The sequence below is a fragment of the Fringilla coelebs genome (genome assembly GCF_963513975.1).
Source record: "Fringilla coelebs genome assembly, chromosome: 4".
Taxonomy (NCBI): Eukaryota; Metazoa; Chordata; class Aves; order Passeriformes; family Fringillidae; genus Fringilla; species Fringilla coelebs.
The window spans coordinates 28107310-28127257 of NC_140032.1; the positions used below are offsets into that span (position 1 = coordinate 28107310).

Consider the following 19948-nt stretch of genomic DNA (forward strand, 5'->3'; position numbering starts at 1 on the left):
TTTGCCCCTTCTATCATAGCAATCAGGTATCCCTATGGAACATGCTGAGTCAGCTGAAGACCTCACCATTCCCACACTACTAAAACCACAGGTTACTCCTTCCACATGTGAAGCAAAAAAAACCCATGTGACCCAACCCTAATTTGCACCAATACATTTAGTTCAATTAAATTATGATTTAAATTATTTGCAGTAACTGTACTGAAAATAATATGGGTAACTTACCCATATTATTATGTTTTGCTCTATCTTCTCTGTTTCATGAATGCAAGACTGAACTTGACAACTCATTCCAACAAGACTTCCCTTTTCTACATGCTCGTCTGAGTAATCCAGTTCTTGCTGGATGCCCTATATACTAGTTCATCTCACTAACCTCAAACAAGACTAGCCCATCTATTAAGAAAAGACCCTAAATGTTTTTCCTGTGTGAGCTGAAGTAGCTCAGCAAGTTCGCAGATGTTCCAGGACTAACTCTGAACAGCTGAAAAGTTATTTTTGTTGCAGTGTGCCTCTCCTTTTAGAAGAAATACTAACTTGACAGAAGCAGTTAGCACTGCAGAGATGACAAACTCCACTTTAAATTCTGCATGATGCACAGAAATACAAATCTTTCCAAATTTTGCTGTGATTCAGTACAATGGCCCAAACAAACTCTTTATCTCCTTCCAGAAGATAAAAAATAAAGACTTTTAATTCATTAAAATCAGCAGACCTTTCAAGAATATGTATCTGTTTTTAAATGCTGATATTCAGGTGAGAACAACACAAAAGCACTGAGGCAAAGGACTCACTGAATCTTCAGCAGGTCAGAGCAGAGAACTGCAGAGCACTTGAAGTCATTACTTGGAAATGGTCCATGTCAACACTAGGTGGTAGACATGAAGCAAGAACTGACAGAAAAAAAAGAACACAAGTGTGTTTACTTTCCAAGTAAAGGGTTTTTTCCCTCAGAAAACTTTTCAGAGAGCAGGATTTAACTGACAAACAAATGTTCAAAGAAGGTTGACTTCCCTTTGTGGGGGATTCCTCTTCTAGTCTGCTTTGTGACTGCAAAGCATAGCTTGCTTGTTGTAAATGTTTTGTCAGAAAGCTGTCTTCTCCCCTGCAGTTCATTTATTGTTGATCAAAGATGGAAAGAGATGTCAGATGCAAGATGGGGCATTTGCATCATCTGATATTTGTGCACTATTCCCATTTATACAGATAACAATTAATTTACTTGAGACAGATAAAGTGATATCAAGACAACTTTTCTTCACTGTAGTTGTAGTTAAAATTCCACATAACTTTTTGCTTAGAGACAAAATTACCAGGAATGCTGATGTGTAGAATTCTGGTTGTCTAGAGCTATGATCTGTCTCCTTTGGACAGCATCCCCAGGAGTAGTGACAACAGGCTAAATAGAATGTTGCTAGGCCAAAGGATTTCTCAAAACAGTCCCTTCAGAAATAGTATTAGTTAATCTAACTCATCCTTCCAGTGTATCTTTATATCCACTTAAGCTTTTGCTGTGACTCTTCTGTCTCTGATCACAGATATACATTTATTACAGTCACACAATATTTAGTCCAGAGACATTTATGGACAAGTGACATGGAACATGGGCCACCATCTGACACGTGCTAAATGGTTATGTGTAGGGAACTGCAGTGGTTTGGGAGGAGAGCCCTTCTTAGACATAGATCCTCAACAGAAGGCCAGACAAAGTCAACATGTCCATGTAACTGATCCTGGGAATCTTAATATAAATTAGATTATGAAAATGTTCCAACTTAATAATCAAAACCAAGTAATGATGGCAAGAGCATCAATCCTATAAATAACAGAGATTTTTGGTCTTTTCCCTCCTCAAATATTACTGCCAGAGGGCCATTAAGATTAGTGTGAGAGCAAATGTGTCTCCTCCCCAGTTTGCAAATGGCAATACTGAGATTTTTCAGTTGTAGCATATAAATGGAACTATTACCACTTGACTTACATTAAAAAGCTTCATTCTTCTCTAAAACACACATATTCAGTAAGATGAATGGGTCACTTTATACATCTTTTAATAGGACTGTTGGAAAGTCCTCTGCATGCCCTTTTTCATTATTTGAGAAGCTGTTTGGGCTTTGAGAATGAGCTTCAGGAAGCAGAAATGCTTGCACTGATGGTAGAACAAACAAGCACTATCTGCATCATTGGCTTTAAAGACTCTGCCTACAGTCAATCCCTGTTTCTTATACAGCTAGGTCTCCTTTGTGTTGGCACAAGCATCCACATGGCCAACTGTCTACCCAGCTGACAGAACTGATTTAAATTAAAGCTAACCTAATAAAAGGCCCTCCAAACAACCCTGCTTTTTTTTTTTTTTTTTTTTTTTTTTTTTTTTTTTTTTAATGGGAATGGTAATGTGGCAGATAGTGAAGCCAGGAGAGCTTAAGTGAACTGAACTACCCAATGATAACACAGGTTGCTGCATACAACCCTCCCTCCATGCTTGAGGCTCAAATTTAAGGTATGGGCAGACAAGCCAACCAAGCAATCCTGTGAAAATTACTGGAGATGTATATGGATGACTTATCTACAGTCAAAGTACAGAAGAATGAGCAGTCTCACCCCAGCCCTCTAGCTAGGCTAATGTAATGGGAAGTCTGTTGGCCACAATAAACATACCAGCTGCCTCAGAAATGTCCTCTTGTATCTCATGTTTTGCACCATTTCCCTCCTTTTTTTTCCACTCCTTTTTATCTCATTCCAGCTGGTTACTCCACATTCAGAGATAAATGCTTAGACTGAACTACATTTTGTGACATGTACATTGAAGAGACCTCAACTTGGTTAAAATGAAATCTGGCTTCTCTTCACTTTCCCAAAAATGAGTGTGCAGGAACCTGAGCCCTGCAGGATGTTATGTAAAACAACCTAGCAGATGGAAGAGCTCACCACAGCAAAAAGGCCTTTCTGCTCTCTTCTTGCAGGAGCAAGCTTTGCAGAATGTAATTAAGCCAGGCTGTCATCACCTGCAGCACACAATGGCCTAAAACTTGAACCAAGATGGAACTAAAAGAAGGGTTTTTACATCTACATTCTGTGTCTGAAAGTACTCAGGAATGTTTGACCAGCACATAGAGCATGAATGTTATAGTAAAATAGCATACAGACTCAATCACTGGCTAGGCAAACCTCGTACCCTGTATATTCCATAGGAAATTGACAAATAAATATGATTAATTACAAAATTTGGTATATAGATAGTGAGGACATTTGACACTGCACTTCTTGCACCTGAGAATGAGGGATATGTTGAACTCATAGTGTTCTTGAGATGAAAGGAGAAGATAAATACCTTACATACCAAATTTTCAGGATCATTACCTGTAGCTTATCTGAGTTCCTCCAAAAATTCTCATCCAAATACTATTGCAATTTTAGGTGTTTTGATTGAAAGATTCACAGTGTAAGTCACAATACCAATAGCTTGCTAAATAGCCTTTAAAAAAACCCCCTATCTTGTAGCCAAAATGTTGTATATAAAACGTAGATGAACATTTTGATTGTGCTATATTGAATGTAGGTATTTGGAAGGATGGCTAATGGGAAGCAACCAGTGACTTTAACAGATTGAATGAGAAGTGTCTTAACTTACATTGGTGATTATCTGGGTTCTGTTATATGAGTTTTAATAATGGACAGTAATAGGAAAGGTACCAAAAAACACACTGGCCAAGCCTCCACTGATAACAAGTTCCATACACAGGCCCAGCTGCGACAAGGGATATTATTCCCTGACTTAATAGGACTTCCACCTTCATAGATGGCTTTTAAAGACTTTTTCTAAAAATTAGTACAAAACTGGTACACTTAGGTTTTAGTACACAGTATTACTGCCAAAAATATTTTCCAGAGAATTTTGCAAAAAGTTAACAGAAATCACCCTTCCTCGAAGATTAACTTTACAAATTTGTCCTGGTCAAGGACTCAAATGACGTCCAATAGATTTGTAATTCAGAGTAACTCCTCCTCCCTCCCTCCCTCACCGCCCCCAAGAAAATCTTCTCCTTACCAACATCCTCTGATTTGATTTTGGCATGCTGTCAGTGGATTTTGCAGTGACTGTTCCCTGGCTTACAAAATGCAGAAATGATTTAGACCATCCACTTCTAAGCCTTGTTAATGTTGACGCCAGAGTAACATGATTTGCTTGAGCAAAATTAAGTTAATGAGCATTCACTGCTAACATAGCTGTAAAATGTTACCATGGTGTCAAGTTTAATTGATAAAATGTTTTAAGTGTGTTGAAGGCCTTGATTAGACTGTGAGTAAGAATATACTGGTTTTAGTTTTAATTCACAGTTCACCGTTATAAAGTTAAAGCCAATAAAACGCTCTAACTTCTGCTACAAAGAAGTGAGAATTTAAGCTTCAACAACTAGCAGTCGCTTTTTAATTATTTAAAAAAACCGCAACCCCAAACAACTTTTAAAGTTGTTTCTGCTAATGTTACAATAGTGAAACTACAAGTATCTTTTGTCTTTGATTATGAGCTACTAGTGGGCTCTCGAACTTTGCTTACATATACGCATCAATTTTTAATGCAGAACAGTTTCGGTGACTGAAGCAGTAAGCACTGCTCATACACACCACTGAACACATGCTTAAATATTTTGGTTGCTTGATGCAGCATACAGAGTTTCGAGTTTTCAGGTGCAAACATCAACAGTGAAGAAAATCTCTTCAGTGCAACAATAATAAAAATTATCAACTCATTCTTGGCCATTTATCAGAAATAGCCCAATCCTTCATCTTGCTGCAACCAGCTGTATCAGAACATAAAACACAAAGAATTTATGCTGCATGTTTTTGTGGCATCTAACAAATACTCTGGATTTTTACACACACAGGTGAGATTTCAAAGATTAGAAATTATAACATGTTCTCCTCTTTGTGGCCCACGTATCTCAGAAATGCAGCTTGATACAATGCCATACTTTAATATTCTGAATTTTAAAATCTAAGACAAATTAAGGGCCAAATTCTGTAATTTGATTTATTGCACAGGACTAATTTGAATATAGAAGAACATGCTTATATCAAAGGGCAGTAATCACTACATAAATATCCTTACTAATTTGAAGGTGTGTGACTGTGGTTGCAGGGGTCTTAGGATAAGGGAAGAGACGAGAAAGTTGACTCCATGTTCAGAAGGCTGATTTATTATTTTATGATATATATTATGTTAAAACTATACTAAAAGAATAGAAGGATTTCATTAGAAGGCAAAGCTAAGAATAGAAAAGGAATGAGGAACAAAGGCTCAGACTGATCGAAACAGTCTGAGACAGCTGGACTGTGATTGGTTATAAATTAGAAACAACCACATGAGACCAATCACAGATCCACCTGTTGCATTCCACAGCAGCAAACAATCATTGTTTACATTTTATTCTTGAAGCTTCTCAGCTTCTCAGGGGGAAAAATCCTAAGGAAAGGATTCTTCATAAAACACATCGGTGACAAAGGATGTCTAAGGACTGTATTTTCTAGTGGCCAGTCAAATTTCTGTTAGTCACTCAGGCCTGACTTGGATAGCCCACTAATATTTACTATAATCTTCTTTCATATTTATTTCTTTTTAAAGGCCTGTGATTAAGAGACATCTCTTCGTTTTTAACTTTAAAACCATGGGCCTAATGCAGTTTACTGATTCAGTTAATGCTAAACTTTAACTCTGGTTTTCAAGAGACATTCCAAAAAGTAAAAAGAAAAATAGCTGTTATCTTATTACTTTCTCATCGGGATGCCAGCTCTTCTACCCATCATAATAGGAAAAATGCAAAGAGAGAAACATTAGCAAAGAAAATAGGAACATTAATATCTCAGCTATTGAACAGAACTTTATTGAGTGCTTGCAAAAGTGTACTTAATGGAACAGACTGTTTCACTTTTACAGGTGCAATGTCTGTGCCTTTAGGAAAGCATCCCTTAAAAATTTTGACCATTACTGAGTTAGATGAGAATGAAAGGTAGTGCATATGTGCCTCTAGGTGTGCAGCTTCCTGTAGAATTTGTGAATGAATGATGAATTTCAACCATGGTATAAATATTGGTGTGTACAGTTGTGTCCTCCACAGGGGATATCTAATATTAAAAAGGTCAAGCAAATGAAATATATTTGTCAAGTGCCCATCAAAGAAAAAAAAAAACAAACAAAGGATATTGAAAAGTTGAAATAAGGTTGCAATGAAAATTGAGATAATAAGATGCAAAATAACAAAAATATATCAAGCCCACCTAAAATACTCCAGGTCTACCACTGTAACTGTAAGCACAAACAAGGTAAGATTATTTCCAACCTCTTCAGAGAAAATCAATGCAAGCTAAAATGAGACTATTGTTTCATTTTACATGAAAACCATGGCTTTGTTCCTGGGACTTTGGCTGTATCACTCCCAATAAAAACATTTTTGGTGGACACTGGCAAAATATATATACCTGCAGTTCAAAGAGAATTATTAGCATACGAGAGTCAGTAGGAATGCAGCATTTTACCAGGAAAAGTATGTGAAACTCTACTGTAATAAACAGAAAATCTCCATGTAAACGATTTCCTGTTGGTCCAAAACCAATTTCAGAGCAACATTTGCATGTCTGTGACTTCAGAAACACAAAGAATGTATTTTTTCTATTCAGTGCATGTGTACTTACCCATGCCCAGGTTACCTAGGTAGCCCACCTACCTAGACTGTCAGGAGTGTGTTTACTTAGCACACTTTCCAGCTGTGGAATGAAGCACAGCAGACAGGCTCAGCAAGTACTACTGAACGATTTTGTGCTTGCCTAGCTGTGCATGTGCTCCCACGAGGACGATATACCTTTCTGGTACCACTAAAAAATGATTGGTATACGTCAGTCCATAACATTATTATTTTGAATACCAACCAAATGGAAGCAGAACCCAAACTTCATTCTGTAGCTCTGCATCCACATGGATGACAGCGAATCAGGTCTGTTGTACATTGCCGTAGACACATCAGGTAGAAGTTTTATTGTATCATGATGATGAATCTAAACCACTACCGCTAGTAGGAGCCTAAACCACTTAAGAACTGCTCAGTTTCGGTAGCCTCGCATGGTCTGACTTACACTTTAGGGTAAGCATCTCGACAATGACGGCCGGGCCTCGCCGCGACTCCGGCAGGAGGTCACCCCTCGGCGCGGTTGGGACGGGGCGGCGGGTGCATTCCGCTGTGCGGGGCGTACCCCCTGCCACCCGGGGCTCAGCCCCGCCACCCGCAGTTCAGCCCCGCCGCCCGGGACGCGCCCGCGCCGCGGGTTCCGCGCAGGGACGTGCGAACGCCCGGGCCGGTGGCGCGGGCCCGGTAGCGAGAGCTGGTGCGACTCAGGCGAGATGCAGCCGAGGTACGAAGGCGTTCGACAGCTCTCCTTCGGCGGGACCGGCTCGGGAGGCAGGAGGCGGAGGGATGTTCCTTGCCCTTAGCCTCCGGGATGCTGCCAGGGCTCCCCGCCGGGGCGGAGCGGAAGGGACCGCTCGGAGCTCTTCCCTTCCCTCCCCTCCCAGAGCGCTCCCGCCGCCGGAGACCCGAGGCCCTCCAGGCTGCACGTGCCTCCGCACGGCCCCGAGCAGCCGCCGCGGCCCGGTCCGACACCGAGCCGCGTCCGGGCACATCTCGTCCCCGCGCCCCTCTTACCTGTGCTGCAGCCCCACCAGCCCCAGCGTGATTACATGGGGCACGTCCAGCTCCGTGGGCCACGCGCCGGAGGCGATGCAGCCGAACACGCCGCACTCCTCCCGGATGCCCAGCTCCTCCAGCTCCATGGCGCGGGCAGCACGTGGTGGCGCGGCGGCCCCGCTTCCAGCTCCGTCTCCCGCTCCCGGTCCCGCTCCGGCGGCTCCCACGCGCTGCTGCCGGCGCCGCGCTCAGCCCACAACGCCGCTCCACCCGGGGATCCCGGTGGCCCGCCGGGCGCCTCCCGCCCTCATTTACATACGGGGGGGGCGACACCGCACCCCCGGCCCGCTCCGCCGCCTCGCCCGGCCCCGCCTCCCCTAGATTCCACTCTGCCCGCCACCCCGCGGCGCGCCCCAGGCCGAGGGGATGTTTGCCCGCGGGGTGAGGGTGCGGGGGGCCGGGGCCCGGGCGCGGCGTGGCGCCGGCATTGGCCGGGCAGAGGGCCGGGGCTGTGTTTGCACGGAACGGGACGGGGGGGTGATGCTGCCGTCCGGGGTTCGCTCGGGGGGCTCGGCGGGGCCGCCCCGCGGCGTAGGGCGGCGATTGGCGGGCGGCATCGCGGCCCGCTGCCCGGGCTGCCCGCCCCTTCCGCCGGCCCCTTCTTACCCCGGCGGCCGAGCCCTGCGGCGTGCGCTCAGGCTCTCTCCTGTGCCCTAGGTGCCCGCGCCCGCTCCCGCCGCAGCCATGGCCCCCGCAGCATCAGGTAACCGGGCGGCCGTCGGGGGTGGGTCGGTCGGTCGGAGGTTCCGCTCTCGGGGGGCCGGTGCCCGCTCAGCGGCTTGGGGTGTAGGTTCTTGAGAACCAACTTTTTCCCGGAATGATTTTAAATTTTTGGGTTTTTTTTTTTTATTTTTTTATTTTCCCGTGGGTAGTCGCTCGTACGCGGGGGTGGGCACGGCTGCAGGAGAGGTGGCGGGGGCAGCTCCAGGTGCAGGATGCTGGGGGCGGCAGCTGCCCCGCGCCGCTCGTGTGGCGGAGCTCCGGGATTGCCCCGAAGTTTGAAGAAAAAAAAAACCAGCAGCGGGGCTCTTGGCCGCCGCGCTCAGGCGGCAGCTCCCGGCTGCCCGCGGCCGCGGGGCGGTGGGGGAGGCCGGGGCACCGCCGGAGCGGCCCGGCCGCGGCTGGCGCGGCCCCGGTGGCGCCGGGCGGGAGCCTTGAGCGGGGCTTTCGGCCTCTCTGCTGGGGGAACGCGGCCAGATCGCTCCGTGGGTCGGGGCTCAGGGAGTTCCTCGTGGTCGGGGACCGCAGCGCGGGGTCCTGCTGGATCCCCGTGGACGCGAAGGTGGTGGCTCTGCGTGCGGAAGTAAACAAATCTTTGAGATGCAAAAATGACTTTTTTTCTTCCTTTTTTTGTGTTTTGTTTTGGTTTTTTCTTCCTCTAGACCTGAAGCTTGGCAAAAAAGTTAATGAAGGTAAAACGAAAGAAGTGTACGAGCTGCCAGATATCCCGGGATGTGTTCTCATGCAGTCCAAAGACCAAATAACGGCGGGAAATGCAGCCAGGAAAGACCGAATGGAAGGGAAGGCTGCCATTTCCAACACAACGACAAGCTGTGTGTTTCAGCTGCTTCAGGAAGCTGGTCAGTGTTTTAAAGGCAGAGTGTGTATGCTTGTATGTTACAGACGTTATTACGAAACAGTATTGTTTTATAAAAGAGTTTAACCTGCCTTGAGGCTTTCGTGGTTTTTTTAGTCTCTTTTTTTATTAGCTTTTAATTATGCTTTTCTGTCTGGTACTTTAGAGCTGGGTGAGTGACTTGTTCATTTGGAACACGAGAGTATCTGCAGTAATCTAGTGTTGCAGATAACTGCAATAGTTTCTCCTGCTTGTTTGGACATGCTCTAATCCCCCCCTCTCTGCTTTTGTCAGTTCTTCCATACCCTACACTTCCTTACCTGTAACTCTGGGCCGCATGCATCTGCCTTGCTTTACTACATCTGCGTGCATAGAACACTTCTAGCTAGTGGTGCTACCACGCTGTGTCTGGGCAGTGTGAAATCTGTGTGTGTAAGCTGAAACATAAAATTAGAGTGTCTTTCTCCCCCCCTCAGTTGTGTGTTATAGCGGCAAAAGCTTCCTGTAAGCTTTGCACATAACACTTGTGAGGACCACATTGCAAAATACACCTATCAGTCTGTATCGAGTGTATCAGGAGCTTAGTCTTTGTCCTAAACGATTCAAAGTATTTCTGATGCTAGCAGTGAGTTTTATGGAGTACTTAAGTCACTCAAGTAAGTTTCGCACCACACTTCCAAAAATGGAGCCAGAAACTTTGCTTTGAGAAAGCATTTTAAAGTGTCTTTGAGTAGTTGGTAAGTTGCAAAGAGGCATTTGTGCTGGTGCTGACTCTGCTAACAATATTAGAATACAGGCACTACTAAGCTTAGCTAAGATTGCTTATAACTGTGTGGTCCGTGTGCTTTGAAACATTCACACAAAGAATGCTTCAGGCACCAGCTGAGCTACTCTAGAATTTGTAGTATCTGTTACAAGGTGTGGTTATAGCTAACTGTGAAGTCGTAGCATGGTTAATATGGGGAAGAGAAAGATGGTTTCTTTAGAGTTATAGCTTTGTCTCTGCTCATATTTTAAGAACTACTTACACAGAAATACATACCGAGTAATTCAGTGTAATCGTGAGTCGGGGCTCTCTCGGGAAGCCTGCTGTGAACACACTACTAAGAAGCCTCCTAGGTATTTGATTATTTTTGCAGTTGATTAAAACTTCTAATTTTCATTTTGGAGCAATTAGTGAGATGTTTTGCCTAATTCTTGAATGGTGCTAGTTAAGATAACAACCAAAATACTTCATATTGTACAGATGTACACTTTAAACATGAAGAAACCATTCTGTTACCTCTCAAAACTGCATGAGTGGCTAGTACTCATCACTTCCACAGGTGCCATGGAAAAACACGCAGAGTAAACTGCAGCTGCATTTTAAAACAAGAAAAGAACTTGGTTTGAGGGTTCTCCTCCAGTTTCCTTCTTTCAGTGGTGTAAATGCACCACAGATAGTGGGAATACCTTGTTGTAGAGGGTGTGTGTTTGTTTGCCTTGCGCAACTCTTCTTTACCTGCTCCTTCTGAGGTGATGATTTACGAAGTTCTGTTAAAGTTTCTCTCCCGTTTGGAATAGAGCTAATGTCAGCCTAGCAAAAGCACACATCTGCACTGATGAAAAATGCCTTAGTGAACCAGACAGGGGCCTTAATGTGCATTTGATTATTTAAATCATTCTGCTGTTGAAGGAAATGCTCCAAACTTTGTTTGAAGAGTTAGGTTCATATTTTAAGACTTTTTGTTTCTTCCTTAATGGTTCTGGAAGTGGAATGGAGTAGAACTGCTTGGTTTGACTGAGTGCAGCTCCTTTGCCTTCAGTTTCTGGCAGATGCTGACACTGGGCTTGGCAGTTGTCTTGCCCTGGTCAGGTGTGCGACACAGAGTGCCCAGGCAGGTGCAGAGCAGAGCTGCTTTATTGCAAAAACCAGGCCTTTTTAAGCAGCTAGCCCATCATCAGCTACACAGTTTTAAATCATAACAAACATAATTCAACCAACCACCATAGCCCACAGTGTGAACACACAATGGTTATATAATTTGTTTTTCTACCTCTAAATGAGTCACATTTCCATAGTCCTTTTCTACTTAGCCAGAGTAACAGGCCTGAGCCATGATTTTACAAGGCCTTCCTTTTGTAAGGTTTTACCAATCTGCAACAGTCAGGGAGAAAGGTGGGACTTTCCTCAAGATTGAAATTGAAAAAAGAGCCATTTTGCACTTAAAAGTGCTGATCTGCACATTGGCTGCCCCTGTTTAATATGGAGGTCCATCATCTTACAATTATGTAAGAAGGTTGACTTGTTGCAGCAGGTTTGAGTGCACATGCTTCTGAATCTGTCTTTTGCCTAATAAATCACCAACATCTAGAGTCCTAAATAACTTAGTTTGTGATGAAAGGGAGGACAAAGCCATTCTTTCTGCCCCATCTGCTTTTATTAAGCAAAGTATTAACGACTGGTGTGCTCTGTTACTTCTTTGAAAGGCTCCAATTACTGCTCAATCTATAATGAATCTTTCACCAGAGAACATGGTTGGGTGCTTGGTTGCTGCTAATTATTTTTTTTAAACAAGCAAAAACATTGTGAAGGATAGATTTAATTTTTTAAGGCTCTGTGAACAAAATTATTTTCAAGTATAGGATTTCTGAGTTATGAATGTGTATGATAAAATTGGCAAAACTAATGACTTGTGGAAGATACTTGTCTTATGCAAGGCTGGAGTGGGCTCAAAATACCCTGAAGAGATTCAGTATGTCCGTTAAATCCAGGGAAGTCCAAGATTCAGATGTACTTAAAATTAAAGATGTTTGTGACTACTGTTTTAGCTGTGGAGTGTGCTTTCTAATGGATCTAAGCTGCTATCTTTTTATTTAGGCATCAAAACAGCTTTTGTCAGGAAACAGAGTGACACAGCGTTCATAGCAGCTCACTGTGAAATGATCCCAATTGAATGGGTGTGCAGAAGAATTGCTACTGGCTCCTTCCTCAAGAGAAACCCTGGTGTCAAAGAAGGATATAAGTTTTACCCACCCAAAATTGAGATGTTTTTCAAGGTATGTTTCCTTTCCTGTGATGTTAATCAAACTTTAGCAGAGCTCAGATACTGTATTATCTCCTTTAAAATGCTGACAGATAAAGCAAGTAGTGCTAGTGGCTGACCAATCCTCTTACTCTCAGTAGTTTTGCCATTGTAATGTTTGCTTGCATTCTTATGCAAAAGCTGTTTTGTCCTAAGTCCATACAGTAGTGGCTTACAGTACAATCAAAGAATAACAAACTAAGCTGTACTGAAAATCAGAAAAATGTAGGTATAAGGGCTTTTTAGGCATAAGCTTAATACGTCAGCTGAAACAGATGTGTTGATATATTTGAAGAAATTAAAATAAACAGTGGTTGCATGGTGAGGGTGAGAAGCTAGCCATTTAGGATTCTGAACTCCTTTAAGAATGTGTGCTTAAAGATGTATCTGGTGAACTGTAATCTAAAGTGTTTGTGGTGTACCCTGTTACTCTTAAAGATGGTCAGGTGTTACAGCAAGTGTTTTCAATGTTACTGTCATTTTTTCAATGCTTATCATAAAATACTAGTTTGAAGCCTGTACTTGTTACTTAAAAAAAACCAAAACAAACCAACACACAAAATCTTGTAGCTTTTAATGGCTGTTTTCCTCTTATAGCAAGCTTAAATTGCATCATGTATTCATTCTGGTTTTCTTAACAGGATGATGCTAATAATGATCCCCAGTGGTCTGAAGAGCAAATAATCGAAGCAAAATTCTGTTTTGCTGGACTTACTATTGGCCAGACTGAAGTGGATATTATGTCTCGTTCTACTCAAGCCATTTTTGAGATCCTGGAAAAAGCATGGCAGCCCCAAAACTGCACTCTTGTAGACCTGAAGGTATAAGAATCTAATTTCTCATGATTCTGGTTCTGACAGGAAAAATTTCACTGTATAATTACTAAAATAGGATTCTTACTGTCTTTTTAGATTGAATTTGGTGTTAATGTGCTGACAAAAGAAATTGTTCTTGCTGATGTTATTGACAATGATTCATGGAGACTGTGGCCAGCAGGAGACAGAAGCCAGCAAAAGGACAAACAGGTGGTGTTTTAATCTTTGCCTTCTAAGAGAGCAGGGGAGAAGAATGAAGAAAGTAAAGCCTACAGTTTACCATCTGCTTTCAGAGTGGCTTTTTCTAGGTGGTCTTACCTTGTTACAGAGTAGGTTGTAAGGTCCCTTGTGTCCAAGCCTCTCTCATTAAATAGTGTATCTGGTTTATGGTAGGAAAAAAATCCTCTGTCTATCTTAACTGGAATACCCAACAGCACTATTGACTGGAGCTATCATAGTGAAGTGTGGGGTTTCCAGGAATGATAAGGATTTCTGACTTGTGCAGATAATAAAATAGTTGATAATAGGTTGGTGGGAAGAATAGAAGCTTTGGTTCCCAGGTCTGCCTCCAAGTTTCTCAGTTTATTCAGAGATTATTTATTATTATCGTTTACTAGTAGAGATCTGGTGATACTTAGAGGGAACTGCAATGAGGATGCTTTTCTTTGCTATTTATTTTGGTTAACCATGAATTCAATAATGTTGCCTCCAAAAGTGTTGCTAATAGCCTGTGCCCACATGAGGCCTGCAAACAAGTATGAAACAGAACTTGTCCTATATTTAAACTTACAGCATGTATACTCCTCAAATATCTCTGAATTACCAGATGACTTGTTATGAAGGAGCTGGTTTGGGAATGCTGCTCCCAGGAGTTTGTCATGGTTGTTGAGACTAGTGACAGAGACCTTGTGAGACAAAGTGTTGTAGGCCACGGGGGAAGATTTCAAAGTGTACCTGGGAGGAAGAGTATTAATTTTAAATTGGGAAGAAAAACTGCTCTGTTGTTGACTTGACCTGAATTATGTAGTAGCATGCTTGAGTGAATTGCTCTGACAGTCCCCTAAAACAAGGTACATGATAATATAATGTAGAACCTAGGTTGGTACAGTGCTACTGTAGGCAATCATGTCATTACAAATCCAATTTTAAAGAAGTTGTATGTTTTTCCTTAAATTTTCCCTGTGGAAATCTTCCAAAATCTTAATATCCCTGTGGCTGAAAGTCTTTTGTGTTGTAAATGGGCATAAATTGCAATGTAGAAGGCTGTTTATGCCTGGAATTGCTAGAAACTGTGCAAATATTTCATTTGAGGTATAATAATAATTCTTACCAATTATGGTAGCGAAATTAGTCTTTTGTGTAACCAAACCACATTAACTTTGTCTGCTGGTTTTGGCTGGGGTAGGGTTATTTTTCCTGACAGTGGCTAATATGAGGCTGTGTTTTGGATTTGTGCTGAGCAGGAGGTTGATAATAAAAAGATGTTTTTGTTATTGCTGAGCAGGGTTTACACAGACCCCAAGGCCTTTTCTGCTTTTGGTGCTGCCACACTGGTGAGGTGGTTGGGGGTGCATGGGAGGTTGGGGGACACACAGCTGGGACAGGTGACCCCAACCCACCAAAGGGGTATTGCAGACCATGTGACACCGTGTCAGTATGTAAAGTGTGGGGCAAGGAGGAAATGGTCATGGGGAGACTTTTGGGGTCGATGGTGTTTGTCTTTCCAAGTCACAGTTGTGTGTGATGGGCCCTGCTCTCCTGGAGATGGCTGAACACCTGCCTGCCATGGGAAGCAGGGAATGAATTCCTCCTTTTGTTTTGTGTGTGCAGCTTTTGCTTTGCCTGTTAAAATGTCTTGATTGCAGCTCATGAGTTTTCTCAATTCTACCTTTCAGATTCTCTCCCTGATCTCTGGTGGGGGAGTGAGGGAGAGGCTGTGTGGGGCTTGGCTTCTGGCTGGGGTTCAACCACAACACTTCAATGCTTTTATTTTCCTTTTTCCAGTCCTATCGGGACCTGAAAGAAGTGACTCCCGAAGCACTGCAAATGGTTAAGAGAAACTTTGAGTGGGTTTCAGAAAGAGTGGAGGTACCTGTTTTTATGAACAACACATCTAGACTTTGATAACTGTGTGCCTTCAATCGTGTTGACTGCGTTAATTTCTCCCCTCCCTCTCCACTCTTTTCTCTAGTTGCTTCTAAAAACAAAGAGCCAAGGTAGAGTTGTGGTGTTAATGGGATCTTCTTCTGACCTCAGTCACTGTGAAAAAATAAAAAAGGCATGTGCAACCTATGGAATTCCTTGTGAATTAAGAGTGACTTCTGCTCACAAAGGGCCAGATGAAACCCTGAGGATCAAAGCAGAATATGAAGGTAAATGCCAAGAAATACTGATTGGGATTGACACAGCATCATGTTTCAGAATGACTTGGCAACTTAAAAGATTGATGTGGGGTTTTTCCATTTTTTTGTTAAACGGAACACCAAGCTGTGTTACAATTGTTTCACACTTGCATGACTGCTTTAAGTAATTTTGGAATAATGTATTGTCCTACTGTGCTGCCACACCTTTCATTACTCAAATCTAACCTCTGCTTTTATCTCAGTATCAGAACTGCTTTGCCCAAGCCCTGATCATGTTAAGAGATTTGTTTAGTACCTTGCTGGTGATGCCAGCATTTCTGAAACAAGGCAGGACAACATTTTCTCTAGCTGACTGAGATTTCTCATGTATTATATTAGGCAGATGTTGCTCCCACCATGTTTTTTCTGTTTGATGAAAACATTCTTGCTTATTACTTTAGATGCCATGAGAAAATACCATGAGAAAAAGATGCTTTTTTAAAATTACTCTCTTGGCCAAGAAGACTTAACATCTCTTCAAAAGTGTTTCTTTTGAAGAAGAGCAGAGGAGAGACAGGAATTATTTATTTCTGTGGGAGTATACACATTCTATGCATACCATTCTACTTGGTGAAACTACAAATGTGGTAACCATAGTTAAAACACTTACTTTGAGGTGAACTGTTTCAGATTTAAGGAGAGGAACACTTACAGATGCCAGAGGTTTAATGGCTGTGTTCTCTATAAAGCTAAGCAGCACCTCTTCCTCTAGTAGAGTAAGAAATGCTAATTTCATCTGTGTGTGGTAAACATAGCTGAGATTAAAGGATGTAAGATTTTTTAGAAGATATTTCTGTAAAGGAGGAAGTTGGACACAAAATATTAGTGCCATGTGATGGAATTGAAAAGATGACCGCAAACACAGCTGTGAACTCAGACAAAGCTCCATGAAGACGAGTGGTAGAGAACAAGGTGGATTGCTTTTCTCTGAATGTCTTCCTCCCCGCAGGAGATGGAATCCCAACAGTGTTTGTTGCAGTAGCTGGCAGAAGCAATGGTTTGGGGCCAGTAATGTCTGGTAACACTGCTTACCCAGTCGTCAACTGCCCTCCACTCTCAGCTGACTGGGGTACTCAGGATGTGTGGTCCTCTCTCAGACTACCCAGTGGTAAGATGATCTTCAATTTATGCTCTTGTTCTGATCTAGCTCTATTTTTTTGTTGTTCTACTGTACACACAAGGGGCAAAGCATTGGAAAAGCAGCTGCATCAGTACCAAGCAAAGTCTGTGGAAATATGTCACATGCAGGCTTTGACTTCTTAATGGCAAAAAGCCCAACAGACACAGCAAAGATTACGTATGAATAATCCTTATAAAAAGTAAACCTTGGCTTATCCTTGCTAAACATTTTATTTTGGAATTGAAAGTAACATTAATGGGAATTTTAGCAATTGAATTTCGATGCATTTTCCTTATGATCAAAGATCAAATAGTATCTTTCTCAACAATCAGTATAGGTGAACCTCGATGTTAACTGCTAATTCAGTGCATTTTTACCTGTATCATTTTTAACTTTGTAACAAACTTGAGTGGAGGCCCATAAATCTGTTACCTCCGTGTAAGGGAGTCATTTGCATGATGGCTTTTGGTGTGAAGTGCCACAAAGCAGTCGTGTTACAAGTAATGGAACACATGACACTTCACTGGTTTTAAAACTGGATCATGCGGCTCCTGGAGGCTGAAACAAGCCTTGCCTTAAATTGTTCTTCAAGAAAATGTTTTGCTTGACTATAATCTGTGCTTTAGTAAGTGGCATTCTCTTCTCCGCAGGTCTTAGCTGTCCTACTACTCTGTCACCTGAAGGAGCTGCCCAGTTTGCTGCCCAGATATTTGGGTTAAACAACCATTTAGTGTGGGCCAAACTGCGATCAAACATGTTAAACACCTGGATCTCCCTGAAGCAGGCTGACAAAAAACTTAGAGAGTGCTCCTTGTAAGTCACACTGACAAGTAACTATTATTAGTTACCCAGTGATAATGGCGTGTGCATATTCATTCGTATTAGGATTTACCCCAGGATGAGCTCAGAAGTCCTGCATCATTTCTTGCAGAAGAAAGCATTGTTAGAGCAGAATAGGAAGTTTGTTGTGTATCCTTCCCTTGTGTATTTTTTAATAAAACAACTAAGTAGAGATGGGGAAGTAGTATTTTAGGTACTCTTTCTGTTGCTCCAGAATGGTGCTGTTCTGCTTTTTAGTCTATACTGTTAACTACAGACTATGTCAAGAGAATTATTTGGTGCAATCTAAATAGAATTCAACTAGTCTTCTGCATTTCTGTAAGAGTAACATTCTTCTATAGTATTAATGTATGTCTTGAACCTTATTAACTGAACTGGACTGCTGACAAAAGCCAGTGTTGATGCTGTTCTGCTTGCAATGATGGTATGCTTTCATTAGCAATAAAATGGCAACATATTTGCTGTATTAATAGGAAAAGAGTGTGGGAAAATGTCTTAAGAGCCTGAAATAAATACATGCCTTATTTTAAAAATGTATATACATACATGTATCTTTTAAAAAAATATGTATGTGTATATTTACCCCATTGATATCTTCGGAATGATGTGATGAAGTTGACCAATTTGCTTGTTCATAACAAGCCAGAAATACAAATGGCTTGAGTGACCTGTAACTTGGCTTGTTGCCTGTTTGCTCTAACTCTTGCCTAGTCCAGGCTTTGTCTTTTTCATACTAGGCAGATCTACCTTCAGTAGTTCTGTAGGGGCTATGTGATGATGTTGGACTGTCTTCATACACTTCAATAACTATAGCTATTCTGTATCTATATTTCCTCACTCTGTTTCTGTGGAAATTTTACTGAACAGGGGAACAAATACTAAAACAACAAACTTCTGGGGGGAAATCTAAGCATGACTTTCTTGTCTTTGCACACACCAGTCTTTTGTGTAGGTAAGATTCTAACAAATATGCAATTACTCAAAGTATGTAACACCTATGCTTTTACAATTATAAATAAACTATTGAATGCAAATCTGCTTCATGGAGATTTATTGAACAAGTACACTCAAAAGTAGCTATCAGCTGTGGTATGTAGCTTCAGGACTTCAAATTAGGTAATAATCTTGTAAGAAGCTTATGCAGTCAAACCTGCATGGAGCACTATCAGGTGACAGCCTTCTGAAAGATGCTCTGCTACTTGATTGTGTCAGGAGTGTTGCTTTGTTGGTGAAGTACTCCTCTGTGATGGTGTGGTGGGTCAGGCTTGCCCTGTAGGAAGTAGCTGGATTAAGTGTTGCTGCTGGCCTTCACAGGCACTGACCACATTTTGTGTGTATCTGTGTAGAAGAGCTCTAAGCAGTGTTCCCTTGAATGCAAGGGTTTAAAGTTGGTCAAAGGTTGTCCTAAAGTAAAAGAACTATAACTCTTTCCTTAAGCATTAGGGCAGTTGCTTTTTTAATGAATCTCTAAATGAAGTATCAATAATAGTGAGGATTAGCGAAGAACAAAGAGGCTGAAATTCCTTTGTGGCATGATCTAGATGAGGGCATTTAGTCTATTATTAGCAAATTTGCAAATAACATCAACTTGGGCTGGCATGTTGATCTGCTGGGAGGGTAGGAGGGCTCTGCAGAGGGGCCTGGATTGATGGGCTAGGGTCAGTGGTGAGGTTCAACAGGACCAAGTGCTGGGTCCTGTACTTTGGCCACACTAACCCCCCAGGCAGCACTACAGCCTGGGGTAGAGTGGCTAGAAAGCTGCAGAAAAGGACCTGGGGGTGCTGGCCAACAGCAGCTGAATTGAGCCAGATGTGCCCAGTGGCCAAGAAGGCCAATGGCACCCTGGCCTGTATCAGCAGTAGTGTAACCTCCCACCCTGGGGAGGTGATGATCCTCCTGCACTGCAGCTGCAGCTTGAATGCTGTGTTCAGTTCTGGGCCCTCACTTTAAAAAGGACACAGAGATACTGGCACATGTCCAGAGAGGGCAGCAAGGCTCATGAAGGATCAGACAACATGTCCTGTGAGGAACAGCTGAGGTTTGTTTAGCCTGGAGAGGGCTCAGGGGGGGCCTCACTGCCCCTGCAGTGAGAGGACAAGAGGAGATGGCCTCAAGCTCAGACAGGGGACATTGAGATTAGATATTAGCATTTCTTTTCACTCTTAAGTGGTGTCAGGCATTGGAATAGGTTGCCTGGGGCTGTGGAGTCACCATCCCTGGAGGTGGTCAAAAGGTGTCTGGATCTGGTACTGGGTGATAAGGTCTAATGGTTGAGGGGTTGCAGTGATAGTGCTGGGTGGATGGTTGGACTGGGTGGATGATCTTAAGGGTCTCTTTTAGCCTAGATGATTCTATATTGTATTTGTGGAAGCAGTGACTTCCAAGTAACAATCC

At 42.6% G+C, this 19948-nt stretch overlaps 3 protein-coding genes across 4 annotated transcripts in view; 2 read left to right on the forward strand and 1 right to left on the reverse strand.

Annotated features, from left to right (window-relative positions):
* Positions 1-7483, forward strand: part of LOC311153315 (uncharacterized protein) — a gene marked incomplete at both ends in the record, with an annotated part of 30689 nt that extends 23206 nt beyond the window's left edge. Inside the window, one exon of the mRNA XM_084205089.1 lies at positions 7136-7483. Within this exon, the coding sequence (XP_084061215.1) occupies positions 7136-7483 (348 nt within the window). The remainder of the gene's footprint in view (positions 1-7135) is intronic.
* Positions 1-7849, reverse strand: part of PPAT (phosphoribosyl pyrophosphate amidotransferase) — a 42399-nt gene extending 34550 nt beyond the window's left edge. Inside the window, exon 1 of the mRNA XM_084205026.1 lies at positions 7695-7849. Coding sequence (XP_084061152.1) covers positions 7695-7822 — 128 coding nt within the window. The 5' untranslated portion in view covers positions 7823-7849. The remainder of the gene's footprint in view (positions 1-7694) is intronic.
* Positions 7850-8321: 472 nt separating this feature from the next.
* Positions 8322-18579, forward strand: LOC311153298 (multifunctional protein ADE2). 2 transcript variants are annotated; one of them, XM_084205028.1, is made up of 9 exons: positions 8322-8439; positions 9119-9316; positions 12173-12351; positions 13019-13198; positions 13289-13402; positions 15197-15280; positions 15384-15564; positions 16544-16702; positions 17365-18579. In XM_084205028.1, the coding sequence occupies exons 1-9, from the start codon at positions 8421-8423 to the stop codon at positions 17529-17531; spliced, it is 1281 nt and encodes a 426-aa protein (XP_084061154.1). In that variant the 5' UTR covers positions 8322-8420; the 3' UTR covers positions 17532-18579. The 2 variants fall into 2 exon arrangements, with proteins under 2 accessions (XP_084061154.1, XP_084061155.1); XM_084205029.1 differs by lacking the exon at positions 8322-8439 and adding an exon at positions 8467-9018.
* The last annotated feature ends 1369 nt before the right edge of the window (positions 18580-19948 follow it).

Bases quoted from the DNA above. Each gene is read 5' to 3' on its own strand.
- LOC311153298 (XM_084205028.1), top strand. The intron at 13,403-15,196 runs GTGGTGTTTTAA...TCCTTTTTCCAG, and splicing joins GCCAGCAAAAGGACAAACAG to TCCTATCGGGACCTGAAAGA. The intron at 15,281-15,383 runs GTACCTGTTTTT...TCTTTTCTCTAG, and splicing joins GGGTTTCAGAAAGAGTGGAG to TTGCTTCTAAAAACAAAGAG.